At 38.5% G+C, this 20000-nt stretch overlaps 1 protein-coding gene across 1 annotated transcript in view; it reads left to right on the top strand.

The window, feature by feature from the left end:
* megf6b (multiple EGF-like-domains 6b) overlaps positions 1-20000 on the top strand; it is a 171537-nt gene that overhangs the window by 142100 nt on the left and 9437 nt on the right. The window contains exons 27-34 of the mRNA XM_056468150.1: positions 3252-3380; positions 4412-4540; positions 6485-6613; positions 9613-9744; positions 12228-12356; positions 15528-15629; positions 16949-17077; positions 18387-18515. Coding sequence (XP_056324125.1) covers positions 3252-3380; positions 4412-4540; positions 6485-6613; positions 9613-9744; positions 12228-12356; positions 15528-15629; positions 16949-17077; positions 18387-18515 — 1008 coding nt within the window. The remainder of the gene's footprint in view (positions 1-3251; positions 3381-4411; positions 4541-6484; positions 6614-9612; positions 9745-12227; positions 12357-15527; positions 15630-16948; positions 17078-18386; positions 18516-20000) is intronic.

The following is a 20000-nucleotide window of genomic DNA, read 5'->3' as shown; positions in this document are numbered from 1 at the left end:
TCTTGGTGAGCAGAATAGGCTTATTTTAATGCACTTTATTAAAAAAAGCATACCGATCCCACACTTTTGACCAGTATACAGTATAAAAATAAGTATCATTTTAATTGGAGATATAAACTGCTGTGTGCTGATGAGACAGCTGACCACAGAGCTCATTTCCTGCCATTACTGCCGATGTGTAGACTCTGTTTTTTATATTTGGAGGAAAGAGCAGTAAACTGTGGCAAGCCAGATTAACCATTGCATCAGCTTACAGTAGTGCTGTGACACTGTATATGATGAGTTCAGGAGCTCTGAGATGCAGGAACACATGCTGATGGTCAGTGTAAAACTGTTGATTTCCAGACATTACATCATATATTTAGTGTCCCGCTGGCCTTACAGTGGTTTTGCCAACTGCAGGAATGTTTCATTTAATACCTTGTTTTTTTCTTCTCATAACTTATTATACTGGAATCCTGCTGAAAGTCTACTGGAGTCAGCTCTTACTGCAGCTCTGTTAATTCTCAGCCTTGTAGTTTATTACTAAAGATATTTAAATCTCATTAAATAGCATGCTTTAAATACTGTATAAGCTAGAGTACATACAGTATGAACTGCAAATTTGTGTATGAGTTTTATATGATTTACTATATTTACATAAAGCAGGGGTTCCCAAACTTTTTCCCATAAAGGGCCAAAAAGCAACCTTGATGTAGGGGTGTGGGCTGAATATATACCAAACCGTGTTTGTATATATGTATATATATATATATATATATATATATATATATATATATATATATATATATATATATCTATATATATATATATATATATATACATATATATATAGATACATGGTTTCCGCTACATTCATTCTTCCATGGCAGGGCGCCATGCCAAAATTCATCCCGCCACGGCTACATTACAGCTTCTCATTCATGTTGTGTCGGGCAGAGAGATCACAAGCGTATATACACTGTTCTAAGCATATGTATGCGAAGAACGGGGGCTATGGCATCTCTTTGGGGGATCAAAACAGGTTTATGAGGGCAGAACGGGGCTGGCGGGCATGCCGTTGCAAAACCACCCAAATTTTCACTACCTGCCGATGTCACTTTTTACCCGCAAAAATAAATTCAAAACCGCCCAATTGGACGGGAAGCTGCCCAATCTGGCAACACTGTCTGCGCTTGAGCAGCGCGTATTTGAGGGCGCGCAAGAAGCTTTGTGCACGAGCGAGGAAATCGGCGCGCAAGCAAAGAGATTCGCATGCTGTAGGCTATTGAAATAACGCCACAGGTGTAAAAAAGGCTAATGCAGATATCATATTAAACATTTTATAATGACCTTATTACAGCAAACCATAAACATTCCCATTTATAACACAAGTTAAATGCTAAACACACTAGTCAAGCTTACTTTGATTTGTTCGCAGATGTCTTGTGCAGTTTGCTGATAGTCTTTATATTTTAACAGTCTGATTCATTTACAGTATTTTATTGAATCGTTTAATTCCAGTTGGCTTTTTTGTAACTCAGCAATAAAACAAAGAAACAGAAGGTTATGTTAAATTTGAAATGACGATCATAGTCAAAGGCATTCATCCCAACCACCTCCCCATCATTCTCCCTCTATTTTCAGATGGGATGGCGGGCCAAATCAAGGGTTACCGTGGGGCAACTTTGGTTTAAACTCTGATTTAAAGTATATCAGTATGGGTTTTTTAAATACATTTTAATATATTAATATATACAGTATCATATATTTGTATCAGATATAGAAATATCACACGACCAATAATGGTATTTTTACATTGATTTTGACTGACAACATAACAAATCACTGTTGTCCAATGACTTGTATGTTGCAAAATAGCTGTGGCTCAGTAGGTAGTGCTGTCACCTCACAGCAAGAAGGTCAGTCGGCTGGGTCGGCTGGGTCAGTTGGTGTTTCTGTGTGGAGTTTGCATGTTCTTCCTGCGTTTGCATGGGTTTTCTCTGGGTGCTCCGGTTTCCCCTACAGTCCAAAGACATGCGGTACAGGTGAATTGGCAAGGCTAAATTGTCCGTAGTGTATAAGTATCGGTAAGTGTGTACGGATGTTTCCCAGAGATGGGTTGCGGCTGGAAGGGCATCCGCTGCGTAAAACATGTGCTGGATAAGTTGGCGGTTCATTCCGCTGTGGCGACCCCTGATTAATAAAGGGACTAAGCCAACAAGAAAATGAATGAATTATTATCTTTAAAACTGTTGAAAAAACATCACTTGGGAAATTTTTGGAAGAAAAAAAAATCCACAGAGGGCTAATCATTTTGTCTTGATCTATATAAAGGTATTGCTATAAAATATAACTGTATATTATACAATGGGTATGGAAAGTATTCAGACCCCCTTGAAATTTCCACTCTGATACAGTATATTGCAGCTATTTGCTAAAATCGTTTAGGTTAATTTTTTTCCTCATAAATGTACACACAGCACCCCATATTGACAGAAAAACACAGAACTGTTCAGAAAAACTGAAATATCACATGGTCCTAAGTATTCAGCCCCATTTGCTCAGTATTTAGTAGAAGCCCCCTTTTGATCTAATACAGCCATGAGTCTTGCTGGGAAATATGTAACAAGTTTTTCACTTGCAGATCCACTCCAGTTCTGTCAGGTTGGATGGTAAACGTTGGTGAACACGCCATTTTTAGGTCTCTCCAGAGATGCTCAATTGGGTTTAAGTCAGGGCTTTGGCTGGGCCATTCAAGAACAGTCACAGAGTTTATTTTAGCTGTGTGCTTAGGGTCACTTTCCTGTTGGAAGGTAAACCTTCTGGCTCAGTCTGAGGTCCTGAGCACTCTGAAGAAGGTCTTCATTCAGGATATCCCTGTACTTGGCCACATTTGTCTTTCCCTCATAATCAGTCAACCTGTTCAGTCCCTGCAGCTGAAAAACACCCCCACAGCATGATGCTGCCAACACCATGCTTCACTGTTGGGACTGTATTGGACAGGTGATGAGCTTTAATGAATTTGAACTTAAATGAACTTAAAGGATTTTTGCAAATAGCTGCAATATAGCAAAGAGAGAAAAATTTAAGGAGGCCTGAATACTTTCCGTACCCACTGTATTATTAATTAAGTTGCGCTGGGTAGGGCCAAACGGTAAATGTTCTTCTACTGTAAAAAACACATTACGCCTATCGAGAGTCTCTGTGAACCACTAAAACCAACATGTGTGTGTGTGTGTGTGTGTGTGTGTGTGTGTGTGTGTTGTCAGAGTGTCCAGCAGGGTGGTTCGGCTCAGACTGTCAGGACAGATGTGAGTGTGTGAATGGAGCTCAGTGTGATGGTCTGACGGGTCGCTGTGTTTGTCCGCTGGGCTGGACAGGAGAGCGCTGTGAAAACGGTGAGCTCATCTACACACACATCTGTGTGATGGAAAACACACACTGAATAAAGATAGCCCCTCAGATTCAAATTAATGGTGTAATAGAACAGTGTTCATTTTGACAGCAAATTTTAATTCAGTTTTAGCCTTAGTCTTTTGACTAAAATTCCATTTTAATTTCAGTCATATTTTAGTCTTCTGAATCATTTTAGTTTTAGTCAACTAAATTTCATTTCATCTACTCTAGATTTACTTGACCAAGATATTTGGTTTTATTTTAAGTGTAATTTAATTAAATATTGAATACATTTATTTATATAAAATCATCACTTAAACATCACTTCATCATCACTCATTTTTATTTAGTTTTCATCTCATTTTCGTCACGAGAAACTTGTTTGTCACAAAAATTATGACGAAATTTTTTCGTCAGCGAAATTAACACTGCAAAAGAAGAAACTGTAGTCAACACTGGACAGAAACACACACAGATGCTGCAGCTCCTCCTAGTGGTCAGATTTAAATGTCTTTGACTTTAATGAGGGTATTAGAGTATAAACTTAAGCTGGTTTAAAGGGACAGTTCACCCCAAACTGAAAATTCTTTTTACTCTTTCACTTGTTCAAAACCTGTTTGACTTTCTTTATTTAAGTTGAACACAAAGGAAGATAGTTTGATGATAGCTGGAAACCTGTAACCATTGACTTCCATAGTATTTGTTTTACCTACTATGGAAGTCAATAGTTACTGGTTTTCAGTTGTCTTGCTGTGTACAAAAGAAGAAAGAAACTCCTAAAGGTTTATAAACTCTTTTTTTTTATCAACACAGGATATCACTTTAAAGTGTTCACTACATTCTCACTGAGAGAATGACTGAACATGTAGTGATTGCAAAACTCAAAAATAACTTCTTGTTTTGTGTGTAAAATGCCAGTGTGTGTGTGTGTGTGTGTGTGTAAGGAAGGGTGAAGGTGTAATGATCATAATCAATTCAATATACTGTAGAATCAGCAGTAGTGATCTGTGTGTGTTTTTGTGTGTGTGATCAGAGTGTGAGCGGGGCTGGTTTGGCGTGGGCTGTGAGGACCGCTGTCAGTGTGATCACGGTGCCGTCTGTCATCATGTGAGCGGTCAGTGTCTCTGCCCTGCTGGATGGAGAGGAAGACGCTGTGAGAAAGGTCAGTTCATAAACAAAAACATCTAATGTCCACATGTAGAACAGGAATAGTACATGTAGAATGTAAATGGGGTTGGGGGGGGGGTGGGGTTATTGAAGTGTAAATAAAACACTGGCCAATTTAGTGTTGGAGGTTTCATGGCTAAATGTGAGCAGCCTGGTGGCAAATCTTTATTGATCTTAATTCCACCAGTAAGAGCAGAGTGTGAAGGTGTAATTAGCAGAGTAATAACACAGTTTGGCTTAAAATATTGCAATGCACTCAACATTATGTGTGGCATATCATGGGTGACATAACCGGCAGCTAGCTAGCTCTCTGCAACTCTCACATGGTCACACACTGAAGCTAAGCAGGGCTGCGCCCGCTCAGTACCTGGATGGGAGACCACATGGGAAAGCTAGGCTTCTGCCGGAAGTGGTGTTAGAGAGACCTGCAGGGGGCACTCGACCTATGGTCTGTGTGGGTCCTAATATATATGTAATGGAAAGTAACTAGTATATATATATATATATATATATATATATATATATATATATATATATATATATATAGATAATGAAAAGTAACTAGTAACTTACTTGAGTAATATTTTCATCAGATACTTTTTTACTCTTACTCGAGTAACTTTTAAGATTGTTACTTTTACTTGAGTATAGATTTTGGATACTCTACCCACCAAAAAGGTTTTAAAGGTGCCAGCAGCGAATCTTGAGCTGTGGACAATGTGAAACATGTATTGTTCTCTGATGAGTCCACCTTCACTGTTGTTCACACATTCGGTAAAGTTATGGTGTGGAGAAGCTTCAAAGAAGCGTACCACCCAGACTGCTGCATGCCCACATTGAAGCATGGGGTGGATCAGTGATGGTTTGGGCTGCAATATCATGGCATTCCCTAGACCTAATAATTGTGCTAGATGGGCGCTGGGTCACTGCCAAGGACTACCAACCTATTCTGGACAACCATGAGCACCCAATGGATTAAACATTATATCCTGAAGGCAGTGCCATGTATCAGAAGGATAATGCACTAATACACAATGAGACTGGTGACAGAGTGGTCTGATGAACATGAAAGGGAAGTTGAACATCTCCCATGGCCTGCACAGTACCCTGAACTAAATATTATTGAGCCACTTTGGGCTGTTTTGGAGGAGCGAGTCGGGAAACATTTTCCTCCACCAGCATGACGTATTGACCTGCCACTATGCTGCAAGAAGAATGGTTAAAAATCCCTCTGGCGAACTGTGGAGGACATGTATCTGCCATTCCCAAGATGAAATGATTCTGTATTGGCAGTAAAAGGAGGCCCTACACTATACTAATGAATAATGGAATCACTGGTCACACTTTACAATAGGGTTTCAGTAGCTCATGTTAGTTAATGTACTGTCTCTGCTAACATGAACTAATAAGGAACAATACTTGTACAGCATTTAATAATCATAGTTTAACATTAATACTAATGCTTTATTAAAATCCAAGTTCATGCTTGTTACCATTAGTTAATGCGCTATGAGTGGTAACTAACGTTTACAAAGATGAATAAGCACTGTAATAAATGTGTTGTTCATTGTTAAATCTTGTTAGTAAATGCAGTAACATTAACTAATACAACCTTATTATAAAGTGTTAAGGAATCATTGGGTATATATATTATAAATGACTTTATAAATATTACAGCTTGAATAGATTTCACCCATAATATATAATTCAATGATATTTAATAATGAAATGCATAATTTACATTTATTTAAATATTTATTAATTAATTATAAATGTATTTTATTTTAAATGACATTTAATAAATTATTAATAGCTATTAAATATTTAATATATGTGAAACTGTACCTTCATTTGAAGTGTGTGTAACGTGTTGTGTCTCTGCGTGTTGTGTGTGTGTGTTTCTCTGTCTGGGTGTGTAATGTGTGTGTATGTGTTGTAGCATGTCTGCCGGGCTCATTCGGTCAGGACTGTGTTCATCGCTGCTCTTGTCCGTCCGGCTCCTCATGTCATCATGTGAGTGGAGTGTGCGGTTGTGCTCCAGGATTCACCGGTGACGGCTGCGAACACAGTATGTTTCCATCCAAAGATGAGATGATTCATGCACAAAACTTGAATGTCACATAAACTTGAATATCACACTGTGGGACTGAAGCAGCTGATATTCATTTACACTGAGGAAAGGTAGAGGGTTGCTGAAGAACTACTGAGAGATTTCAGCTGCTGTCTGGTCTTTCACTGCCTTTCTACACCTTCCTTTCTTCATGTGTTCAATACTTTTTCCCTGTGTGATTTTATTTTATTACACATAACTTCATTTGTAAACTGATAAGATTAGTTTTCTTTGCATATATATGGATTTCTTTGCTTGTTACCAACATCTGATGAAAATTTCAAGTCAACAGCAGCTTTAGAAATATGTTTTCTGAGATAAATGGTGACGTGTTCAGTACTTAATTCCCCCACTGTACATACACATGCATATCATACACACACATAAATACAAAAAACATTAAATACAAAAGAAATGTAAATTAACGAACAATAATTACACTTCCAGACAGACTGTACTACTAATGCAGTTATTACTGCCTGGCTCTCTGATGCTGCTCATACACAGGGCAATGTTTTGAGCAATGTTGCTGGGAAATGTTCTACTTTTCTATTAAGAATAGGCAACAATATTACATCTGAACCCATAGCCCTAATTGGTTACCCTTAGTCTTACTTGTTTGCCCAATTATGTCATAATTTCCCAAAGAAGTTGTGTATCATCCCCTGTGTATCATCAGCATTAGAGCAGCTTTGATTATAAAGTCTAATAAAAGCAGGAAAAAGGTACATTCTGTATCGCTCTTTCACACAGATATTCCAAAATGTGTATACAAATCATTTCTGGCTGCAGACTAATGTCGAGTTCAGACTGCAGGAGTTTCAAAGTAGTCGCATCACAGATGTTTTCACACTGCATGACTATCTGGGCTAGCGTTCTGTCTGTGCTGTGTTTACACTGCAAGATGGATCGGCGACAGGGGGATGCCATTTCACACTGTATGACATTACAATAAGAGAATCACCGACAACTTTGTCCAATTTACGTCTCACGATTATCGTGATTCTAGTTGTCGGCGATTCTCCTATTGAATGCGAGAAGTGATTAACTAAGTTATTAACTACATAATGAGAAGGAAGCCTTTAGTGGGGTTGAAAATGTACTTAATTTCTCTCCTGTATTTGAAGGGAGTTAGCAACTTTTTATCTTTGTTGAGCCGGTTGTGGTATTACTCAGATGACACGTCAAACAGACACCGGTGCTCTTGCCAAATTTACACTAGTTTTTCCTTAATTTCTTGGGTCCAAATAAACTGAAAATGAGCCCTTTTAACTTCTCCACCATCCTCCCACTGGCCAGCAGATACCCACACTAGTGGATGCTGCTCTCTCATTGGCTGTAGGTAATTGCTGATGTTATTTTCAATCAGAACACATTTCACATGACGTGATTTAATTTGCTGAGAGCTCCAGATATTTAGTACGCCAAATATCTCACGGGTGTTTCTCAGATGACGTCTTTAATAGTGTGTGATCACTGTGTGATTGTTACTCACGTAAACGAGCACCGGTTTGCTTGTGATTTCAGGCATTTGTCTGCGATTTCTCAAATCCTGTCAGCGGGTCAAAATCGTGCAACCCAGGCTCATTCTGAAAACGTACCTCCACAGGCGTTTCTGGAGACCGCGAAGTACGTCCCGGCGGCATGTTTTTCTGCAGTTTTTGTTTTCGCAAATCCGCCAGAGGTCGCCGTGTACGCTTTTCGAGATCTCAAATTTCTCTCGCGAGTGCCATTCGCGCCTGCATTTCTCGTGTAAACCCACCAGAGGCCGCTGTTGACTCACTTTTGGACAGACTTTCTGACTGACTGAGCGAACGATCGGCTGACCCACCCTCCCCCTTCCCTAAACCCAACCAATTTTATAGATTGAGCCGCCCTCCCCCTTCCCTAAACCCAACCAACACGTTTCAGAAGCAATCCAAAAAAATAAAAGCCCTCGTCTGACTTTTTTTTACCACATCCTCACCCTGCTATTCACTTGTTTGTTTTATATTTTGGATTCTGTTTTTGCCTTACCTGCTTTCTGGAACCGCTCTTCACTGGACTCGAAGCCCCGTCTTCGTGGTCAACTCCTCTCTGCATCTCAAATTCGCCGATGGACGAGGCGCGCTAACGGGACAAACTGGTTGCAGCCGGAATGCCGTCCATACGGAGGTAAGCGGTCAGCTGGTAAGTGCGAAGAGGAATGGCGTCACACCGCCCCAAAGCGTTCGTTTAAATGAAATGCAGCCATACGTACCTCCGCCTATGTAATTCGCTGTCTCCAGAAACATCCACAGGGCTACGTTTTCACAATGAGCCCGTGTTGAAATCGGGGCTAAAATCATGCAGTCTGAACTCAGCATAACCCGTTCCAACTGAGATATGCAGTCTCAGACACATGTACTCAATGGAACCAGTGACGTCACTGTGAGGGGCAGGGTTAGGTGGATGCAGTCTCAGCATGCATGTGCACCTAGTCTGCAGACCGAGGGCGTAGGTTTGCTCTTAATATTGGGGATCATAGATTATTTATACTTTTATATTTAGCAGTTTATTCTGCCGTTACTTTTCATACCCTATTTTTTATAGACTATCAGCCTTTATATATCGTTAGACTGTGCATCAAAGCAGGACAATTCCTCTGCGCAGTTTTGCCACTGTTACATCTGACCGCAGCTATAGCCTCTCACATGACAGCAGGGAAAGGCTCAGCCAATCACAATGTTCATATGTGTTTTGGGGCCGGTACGACTCGAGTACAGAAAGTGATTTAACCCTTTCTGCATGTTTCAGTAGTCAGTGGATATTGGTGGGGAACACGTCCCCTCCGTCCATGCTAAATCTATCCCCCTGCTGCAGCCAGAATGTCATAAACATAGGTGGATGGATAAACATTCCTTAATCAGCACCTCAGAGATCACTATCTGGAATACGATGTGATGTTTTTATGATGAATAATGTGTGTGTGTCTTCAGGCTGTCTGCCCGGCACATTCGGCCAGGACTGTAATCAGGTGTGTCAGTGTTCAGAGAAAAATCAGCTCTGCCACCCGGTGACTGGAGTGTGTTACTGCGCGCCTGGATTCACTGGACTCAAGTGTGAACAGAGTAAGTGAAGAAGAAAACAACATCTGATGCTTTAGCTTTGTCTAGGTGTTCAATGACAGCTGTATAATTCTACACAATCTCTAATGTTTAGATGCTGTTAGAAAGTGGGAAAACGTTGCTGTTTTATTGAGCTTCACATCAAGGTTTCAGCCATTGGAAAGTTGATGAATAGCTTAAAAATTAATCAGATCATAAAAGTTACAATAAACAGACTAAAGCACTATTCATTCATTCATTTTCCTTCGGCTTAGTTTCTATTTCAGTGCTCGCCACAGTGGAATGAACCACCAAAATGTTAAATATGATATATACATAAACACACACACATATACACACACACACTATTGGTCAAAAGTTTGGGGTCAGTAGGATGTTTAAATTTTTTAAAATAAGCTTCTCCTGCTCACCAAGGCTGCATTTATTTAATCAAAAATACATCACACATTGTAAAATTGTGAAATGTTCTTGCACTATAAAATAACTGCTCAAAAGTAGTTTATAATTTAATTTAATAATTTATTCCAGTGATTTTATTAATGAATTTTCAGCTTCATTACTCCAGTCTGCAGAGTCACATAATCCTTCAGAAATCACTCTAATATGAATTATTATTTATAATATTACTATTATTATTATTAATAATAATAATAATGGCAATTTAATAAATTCATGGTAATTTAATAAATGTCGCCCTGATGAACAGAATAATTTTCTTAAAAAAAAACATGAAAAAAACTGACCCCAAACTTTTGACCATTAGTGTATACACCATTTTTTTCATGTTTTTTTTTTTTTAAAGAAAACTATTCAGTTCATCAAGGCGGCATTTATTAAATGTAAAAAATACTTTAAAATAGTTAAAAATTTTGTTTATAAATTGTTAAACATATTGTATGTAGTTTCAAATTAAATTATGACTCCAGTCATTATTGCTTTTATTACTATTACATTAATAATTATAATATTATTAATAAAAAAATCATATTAGAGTGATTTCTGACACCAGGCCCTGATCTTATCAGTATCTGCCTTTGGAGTAAGTATGGACCTTCTTTAGTGAAAGACATGTTTTGCCATATAAACAAATGCATATGATAATTTACACTCTTACAATAATATCATGGCGAATGTCAAGTTTTAGATAATCGTAATAATAAAAAAAGTGAATTAAAAGTAAAATAAATGAGTAAGACGACTAAAATGTATTCGAATCATACATTTTATTAAATTACAATTTCAATTCTAAAAGTAAAAACAATGGAGAAGACTTTCTAAAACTAAATAAAATCCCCCAAATCCTTACTGTTCTTAAATATGTCTAAAGAGAAAGCAATAAAAATATAAAACATTTTATCTTTTTAGCTGCTTGCCAAAGGACTGTGACCATGTAAACATGTTTTATAAATTAAAACATGTTAAAGTTAATGTTCAAAGCTGTTCAGCTGAAAAAAAGTAGCAATAGTAATGGCCTGTTTCCACTGAGTGGTACGCTACGGTACGATTCGGTTTGGTACGCTTTTATGGCCGTTTCCACTGTCAAAAGGCGTACCGAACTGTTCCACTTTTTCGGCACCCTTTCGAAAGGGTACCAAACATGAGAAAGGGTACCAAAAGGCGGAGCTAGACGCACAGCTGAACGCTATTAGTTTACAGAGATACGTCATTCACTTACGCAACAAGCCAGAATGAAAACAAAAACCCGCCATGTTTGAAATATACAGAGAGAGATTATAACAGAATTATATATACATATAATAACGAGCCATGGTCAATCCGGGCTCAAACAAACCTTGTCGTCGTCTTGATGAACAACCACAATGCCAAAAAGAAGAGCAGATTTACCCTGTATGCCGTGGTTTTTACGAGCCAATCTGAAACACGAGCGGCTTTGCTTCTTGAGCTGATGATAATAACCTGCGCTTGATTATTGACGTGCTTTTGAAACCCAATCCTGTCAGACACTGACAAACGCGAGAGTGAAGCGCGAAAAATCAGCACTAAATGTCTGCTATATGTAGTTCTTCTGTAATTGGTAACATGTCGGGAACTGTAAGGGGCTGTATGTGTTTATATATGTTCATTTATTTATCTTATAAAATTACAGACATTAAATTAGGCTATTTCGCACTGTCATTGATCTGCAGTTATAATCAACTCATGTTCATTGAAAAGTCAGTAATAAACATTTCTACACAAGTATTTATGTGTATGAAGCATCTGTTTTGTGAGAAGAGCTTCTCATATGATATGTGAGCGACCTGTACAGCTTTACTGTAGACATGTATTCGAGTGAGAATGACGTAGACTGAAACTCTGTCATACACCACGCCCACCAAAAGGGTACATTGGTAGTAGAAACGCAAGCCTGATAAAGGTGACCCGTACCGACCCGAACCGTACCGTACTGTACCAGTCAGTGGAAACGAGCCATAAGATCATGTTCTGTAAATGCATGTTGGTGATGTTTGTGTGTTTTGTGTCAGTGTGTACGCAGGGTTTGTATGGCTCCGGCTGTGAGCATCAGTGTGAGTGTCTGAATGGTGGAGTTTGTCTCTCAGACTCGGGATCCTGTCAGTGTCCAGCTGGATTCATAGGAGCTCAATGCAATCAAAGTGAGTTAACAACTGGACACGCACATATAATTCTGTGTGTTTGTGTGTGCAGGTTATGTGGTTTACAAGGACACAAAGTTGTATAATGACATGGCTACGACTAAGGCCCAATCTCAATTCTATTTTTGTACCCCTTTCCCTTGGCCCTTGAAACAGAGTGTGAAGGGGAAGGGCTTCAAAATTTACCCCTAAGAATTGGCACAGCACTACAACACCTGCACACGTCATCATATGTCATCACGATCTCTTGCTTCATTTGAGATCAGACGATGGCGACTGCTGTAGTGACTCCAGTTGTGTTATTTTCTGGTATTTATCTTCAGGAAATCACTGAAGGCATGTATTATGTTATTATAATGATGAAATGTGGCAATAAGATCATAACTGTACTGTGTATTTACTCAGTGGCCATATTCATCTATGTAAACACACCAAACATCATTAACATTATAGCAGATGTTGTACAAAGCTAATTCTCAGCTACTAGACTTTTGGTGTATTCTGGGAAATTTTCTTACCCCTTGGTTTCAAGTGTGCTCCTGAAAAATCTCAGTTTTGAGGGGTATCTAGCCCTTCCTCTTAGCCCTACGCCTTCAAGCTAAAGAGAATGGGCTATATGCACACAGACTTTTAATTTTCAGCCAGGCAGCCCAAGGGCCCAAGGGTTTTTCCATTACAAAATTGTCCTGTTTAAGATCTGATTTTGGTCACACTTTACAATGAGGTTCATTAGTTAATGTTAATTAATTCATTTATTAACATGAACAAACAATGAACAATACATTTACTACAGTATTTGTTCACATTAGTTAATGTTAGTTAATGAAAATACAGTTGTTCATTGTTAGTTGATGTTAACTCACGCTGCATTAACTAATGTTAACAAACATGGACTTGGATGTTAATAATGCATTAGTAAATATTCAATTATGATTAATAAATGCTGTACAAGTGTTGTTCATGATTAGTTTATGTTAGTAAATGCATTAACTAACGAACCTTATTGTAAAGTTTTACCGTGATAGAACAAGAAGCACTGCATTAAATTCTATTTCCCTCCACCATGTCTTTAAAATATGACTGTTTATTTTACCCCAGTATTTTCAATGGAATTTCTGCGCTAGTATGTTGCTACTGACGGCGCTAGTGGTTACAACGGTCTTTCATCTTGTTTTATGCTTGAACAACTAAATGAATGGTTAAGTCTATTTAACTGAATGTATTGTAATGCCATTACAACATGGATGCTGTAAAAACAACCCAGTGAAATTGAAAATTGTCACATTAAGCATACACCAGAAGTTTATTGTTGGCTTTAAAACTCTAGCTGTGCATAGAGCCCATTGGGACACCGTGACCCCTTCACGTGAACGCGCGAAACGAGGAGGTAAGGGGAAGGGCTAAGGGGTAGAATTGGGATTGGGCCTTAGTTGTAATCTATTAAGGTGGTTTACAGGGTCACACCTCAAGTCCCTGTAATTCAAAACGCTTCAAAATCATACTTAATGAAGTGTTTTGATGTTCAAATTTGCCACAGATTTCCTATGAGGGGTGGGGTTAGGGGTAGGGGTGGGGTAGAGCAATATAATAAGCGTTTTTTACAGTATAAAATACAAAACGTCCAGGACTTGACATTAACACCCACCAACCTGCCAAATGCGGGTAGTTTTCAGCTGTGGCGGGTTAGACAACCACACTCACTTGCCACTTTTGCCGGTTGAAAAGAATTTTTGAAATTGCAGTTTTCTTAAAAGCAAAGTTCGACAATAATGCCCACAGAGAAGCAGCACGACTGACAAAAAGCAGGCAAAAGAAAGCAGGTGAATACCGAATAAAAAGATGATCTCTCACTGATGACGGTTTAGTGTCGCACGCAGAGCTAATGTGATGCACGCAAGTATTTAAATGCTTGCGCGCTTCCTTTTGCTTGCGCTAAGCAACCGTGCCTTAAACTCAACTGATGCGATCGTAACTGATGATCCCTTTAAAATAGACTGGACAAAAAGCGATGATCGCTTTCAAGAGTTTGAGAATCTTTAAAAAAATGTCTGTGTAAGCAGCAGCAGTTGCCACTTTCGCTTTAACCATTCTTTGAACAGATTATGGGCTTAACGTTAACCGTGTGCCATGATCATCCTTTTATTACAGCACACAGTATGTTTTTTTACCTGCTTTCTTTTACAGCTTTTTTTATTTATGGTTTAAATATCATCCTTTACAATATCATTTGCTTTAACAGGACATTAACCTCCCATTTATGTGTAGTTAACTAGTGATCTGGGACCTTATTACTGTGCATAGTTCTAGATGCATGACAATAATTCTTTTTAAAATGTCAGTTGTTGTTTTTAAAGAAAAGTTTTGTTGACTATAAAGTGTATGTATACAGCTATATATTTAGCTTGTTTTGAAAATTTCTAATTATTTTAAATTTGTGGCTAAGAAATTATTATTTTTCTTTATTTGTTTATTTTTGGTGTGGCCAGAGCAAAAAAAAAAAAATCTGTAAATCCTTAATGTTGAGCCCTGAAAAGTCTTGTGAAACAAGAACTAATTGCAATGCGAAACTGTGAAAGCACAACCCATTTGCTCAAGCTCATTGAGCAAGATCATACACAACTCACAAAACATGAAATGAATGAGGACTCGTGTGGACATAATGCAAAATCAAAATCAAGTAATTTTAGCATATCAAAGTCGCATGTATGCATATAAACATATTTTCCTAACAACAAAATTGTGGCTAGTGAAAATGGCGAGTGGCTAGTAATGTTGATAAATGACTAGCAACAGTGGCTGGTGATAAAGTTAGGTCACACTTTATTTTGATGGTCCGTTTTCTGAATTAAGTTACATTGCATCTCCATGCCAACTAATTCTCATTAGATTATAAGTAGGCTGTTAGGTTGGGGTTTGGGTTAGGGTTAGTGTAAGTTGACATGTACTTACAAAGTTTGTTATAGTCAGTTGAATGTCTGTTGAAGGAGCAGTATCAACAGATATTAAGCAGACAGTCTACTAACACTCAAATGGACCATCAAAATAAAGTGTTACCAAAAGTTAATATCAAGCCCTGATTACATCTATGGAGTGTCCCTGTAAACCATGTATACGTGTGTGAAGCACACACATACACACACACACTGTATTAGCTCTTCCTCCTGTATTTAGCGTGTCCAGTGGGTCGCTATGGTCTGGACTGTGCTCATGTGTCAGTGTGTGGGACAGGAGTGAGGAATGATCCGGCTACAGGAAGATGTACTGCACATCAAGGTGAGCTGATGGTTATTCTCTCTGCAACACCAGCAGGGAAACAAAAGTCTCAAAACAAAAAAGGCCAAATGTGATGGTCAGCATGCACTGTTAGACTGGTAATGATATTTTCTAGACCTAGTAAGAACTAAAGTAACTGAAGTTTATTAATAGAGGATGCTGGGCAAACAGAGCATTACAGTAATCTAATCTAGAGGTCATAAATGCATGAACTAGCTTTTCTGCGTGCGAGATTGATAGCATGTTTCTTAGCTTAGCGATATTTCTGAAATGAAAGAAGGCGTTTTTTGTGACATGGGAAATATAATTTTCAAAGCTTAACTTGCTGTCTAATATAACACTGTTTTGACAGTAGAACTTATACTAATATTGTATACGTCTGTTACAACCAGCTCCAAGTTGCAACATTTGAGAGACAATATGGACCAGGTAAATTAAAAAAAGAAATGATTTATTAACAAAAAGTATAATTAACAAAAGTATTTAAAGTCAGTATAAATGGAAGTCAGTAGTGAAAAGCATGTGTATGGTAGTGAACTGAGCTCATGATCCAAAAAAAATAAAAAATGCCAGGGCAGGGATGTCCGGCTAATCAAGCTCCCTCTCAGAAAGAACGTTGAACTATTTATAGGCACCACATAATGGGTCTCAGGTGAGATGACCCTCCCACCAATCTGCAGGATCAGGATCAAATGGGTTTAATCTGGCCCACGAGATGATTCTGTAAAGTATAAAAATTAGCTGCAATTTTTCAAAAAAAAAGAAACTGCTATTCTAATTGTGTCCACCGGATGGCGCAATTGCAAACTCTGAATTTTATTCGATCCAGAAGCCTAAATCAGTGTCAGTTTGACAGTCTTCTCAGAGAGAAATACCACATCTATGCCCTGCCATACCCCACTGAGGTGTTCTCACGAGGAAACGTAACTATATAACATTTTGTCAGTTTAATTCATTTTAATTTTTCAAGTTTAGCCGTACGATATAATAAAGGAGGCGTGGCACCCAACCACACCCCTAAACCCAACCGTCATTGGTGGATAAGCAAATTGTACTAAATTGTACAAATGAGATCGTACAAACTCATGAATTAGCCACTAAATCAAAACTGCCGTGAGATCGTTTTGTCCTCATGCTCCAGCTTTAGGTTTTATGTTGATCGCATTAAAACATAGAAAACAATCTGAAGTTGTTGTTTTTAAGTTATTTATACCATGATTTTACCGGTCCGGCCCACTTGGGAATAGATTTTCCTCCATGTGGCCCCTGAGCTAAATTGAAATTGACTCCCCTGGTCTATTGTGTCTGTGTGTGTGTAGTCTGTCCTGCAGGTTGGTTTGGTTCTGGCTGTTCTCAGCGCTGTGACTGCAGTAACAGAGGTGTGTGTGATGGCGTCTCTGGAAACTGCTCATGTGCTCTCGGCTGGACCGGCAAACACTGTGACAAAGGTGACATACAGCATGTTTATCACTCTCTACAGGTCATAACATTTTCCTTAAAGGGAACTTGTTAGACAAAATTCACTTTTGCTTTGTTGAACACTGATGATTGTAAACAACCAACCTGTTCCGTTAAAATACACCCCCAAAAATAATCCCCATAATTCTAAAGCAGTGTCTGAAAATACAGTGTTCCAGATTATTTTAATACACAGAATAGGGTATCTTTCCAAGCTTTTTACATTCACAGAAATACATGTTTTGAATATAAGCTTATGTGTATTTGGCTGTTCGTGTGTAGAAAGACGCCTAGTTTAATACACCTAGAGCATCATTTACTAGAAGTTTAGACTGACATGTATATGTGCGGATAATAAACATTCAAGATGGTGGAGAACTTCAGTGACACAAAGCAACAGCCATATCACCCTGCAGCCCAAGACCGGTTACTCATTGAATCTATGCAGGGCTGAGCCTGGTCAGTACCTGGATGGGAGACCACATGGGAAAACTACTGTAGGTTGCTGCTGTAAGTGTTGTTAGTGAGGCCAGCAGGGAGTGCTCAACATGCAATCTGTGTGGGTCCTAATGCCCCAGTATAGTAAAGGGGACACTATACTGTTAGTGAGTGCCGTCTTTTGGATGAGTGATTAAACCAAGGTCCAGACTCTCTGTGGTCATTAAAAGAATCCCATGGCACTTCTGGTTAAGAGTAGGGGTGTAACCTCAGTGTCCTGACCAAATTCCCTCCTTCGGCCCTTACCCATCATGGCCTCCCCAATCATCCTCATCCACTGAATTGGCTCTATTACTGTCTCCACCTTTTTCTCTAAAGGGGGCGTGGTGCTGCAGCTAATTTGCATTTAAAGAGACGCATGAAAACAGCATGTTTTTGAAAAGAAAAGGTCTGTGTCTAGGGTTTAGTTTGGTGTCTGTTTTAGTAGAGAGGAAGTGACATAGCATACTTTCTCAACCAGTGCAGTACAGATTGTTCTCCCTTTTTATAACTGATATAACAAAATTGACCATAATGTAGAGACAAAACTGAAATGACAAACAATACAGAAAATGTATGTTTCAGTCAAATGTTTATATAACTTTGTGAACACCCAAAAAAAAAATGACAGACTTAATTATTCCATGATAATTGACGCCTAATGTAAGATTCACGATGTGGAGACAGTCAAACAGAGGTCTTTGATAGTGTTTAAGTTAATATTTTAATATTTAATATTATAGTATTATAAGACCAGACCTCCCTAAATACACTTGCAAACATGTTTCAGAGATAACTTGATATCATGTGTGTGTGTATCAGAGTGTCCTGAAGGCAGATTTGGTCCTGACTGCTCTCTTCAGTGTTCCTGTCAGAATAACAGCACATGCGACCGAGTGTCAGGAAGTTGTCATTGTCGTCCAGGATATTATGGTCATCTGTGTGAACACGGTGAGAAACTTCATTCCAGAATTGCATGTACATTTCAAGCATTTTCCATTAATTATCTTTACACTGGAAATATATACAATTTATAGTAATATATAATCAGGGTCTCTGCAGATTTCTACACTACCTGACAAAAGTCTTGTCGTCGATGCCAGTTGTAAGAGCAGCAAATAATAACATGACTTCTGGTTGATCATTTGGAAAAGTTGCAGAAGGTCGATTTTTCCCATGAATCATCTGTTGAACGGCATCCCAATCATCACTAATACTGCAGAAGACCTACTGAAACCCGCATGGACCCAAGATTCTCATAGAAATTAGTCAAGTTTGGTGAAGGAAAAAATCATGGTTTGGGGTTACATTCAGTATTTGGGCATGTGAGGATCTGCAGAGTGGATGGCAACATCAACAGCCTGAGGTATCAAGACATTTGTGCTGCCCATTACATTACAAACCACAGGAGAGAGCAAATACTTCAGCAGGATAGCGCTCCTCATACTTCAGCCTACACATCAAAGCTCCTGAAAGCAAAGAAGGTCAAGGTCCTCCAGGATTGGCCAGCCCAGTCACCAGACATGAACATTATTGAGCATGTCTGTGGTAAGATGGAGGAGAAGGCATTGAAGATGAATCCAAAGAATCTTGATGAACTCTGGGAGTCCTGCAAGAACGCTTTCTTTGCCATTCCAGATGACTTTATTAATCAGTGATTTGAGTCATTGCAGAGATGTCTGGATGCAGTCCTCCAAGCTCATGATGGAGTCAGACACAATATTCATTGTTTCCACTGCAGCATAACTTTATATTCTATACTGGACATTATTTCTGTTAGGTGACAAGACTTTTGTCTAAGCAAAGTAAGATCTTACTGTCTTAATGAAATCATTAAAAATCAAGGCATGATCATATTTTATTGTGGTAAAATAAGCGTCATCTAGAGGCCTTTGCCCTTCATATGAGCCACTTCTGAGACCAAATAATCAACTAGAAGTCAAGTTATTATTGTTGTTCCTAAAACTTGGATAAGTGACAAGTCTTTTGTCAGGTAATGTTCTATTTAAGACTTTTTAATACCACACTGAATGAAATTTGAGACTGAATGTATAGTTTGTATAAATTTATAGTACTGAATTTGCAAAAAAAAGCACACAACATTAATGAATTACCATCCGAGTGTTTATTTCATTGGGTTCTACCTATTTCATTCTGGGTGACAAATAAATAGATTTCAAAACAGAAACAAAATCTTCCTTACGGGCTGGTTCGATTGCATGTGTAAGACTTTTGAAATGCGGATTTAAGACTAATTAAGGTCTTCCAAATGGACTTTTTAAGGACACCCTGATAATTTACAGCACACTAAATCCATTATCACGTGAAATTAGTGATTGATTTGGTTACTAGTTGTTGTTAAGTTATTGTTAAACCTTTTAAATCATAACAGAGTCGACATTTTCCATCTTTTTGCGCTTTAGCTCAAGATGCTAA

Source organism: Danio aesculapii, chromosome 11 (genome assembly GCF_903798145.1).
Source record: "Danio aesculapii chromosome 11, fDanAes4.1, whole genome shotgun sequence".
NCBI lineage: Eukaryota > Metazoa > Chordata > Actinopteri > Cypriniformes > Danionidae > Danio > Danio aesculapii.
This window is presented reverse-complemented; position numbering and strand designations above follow the sequence as displayed.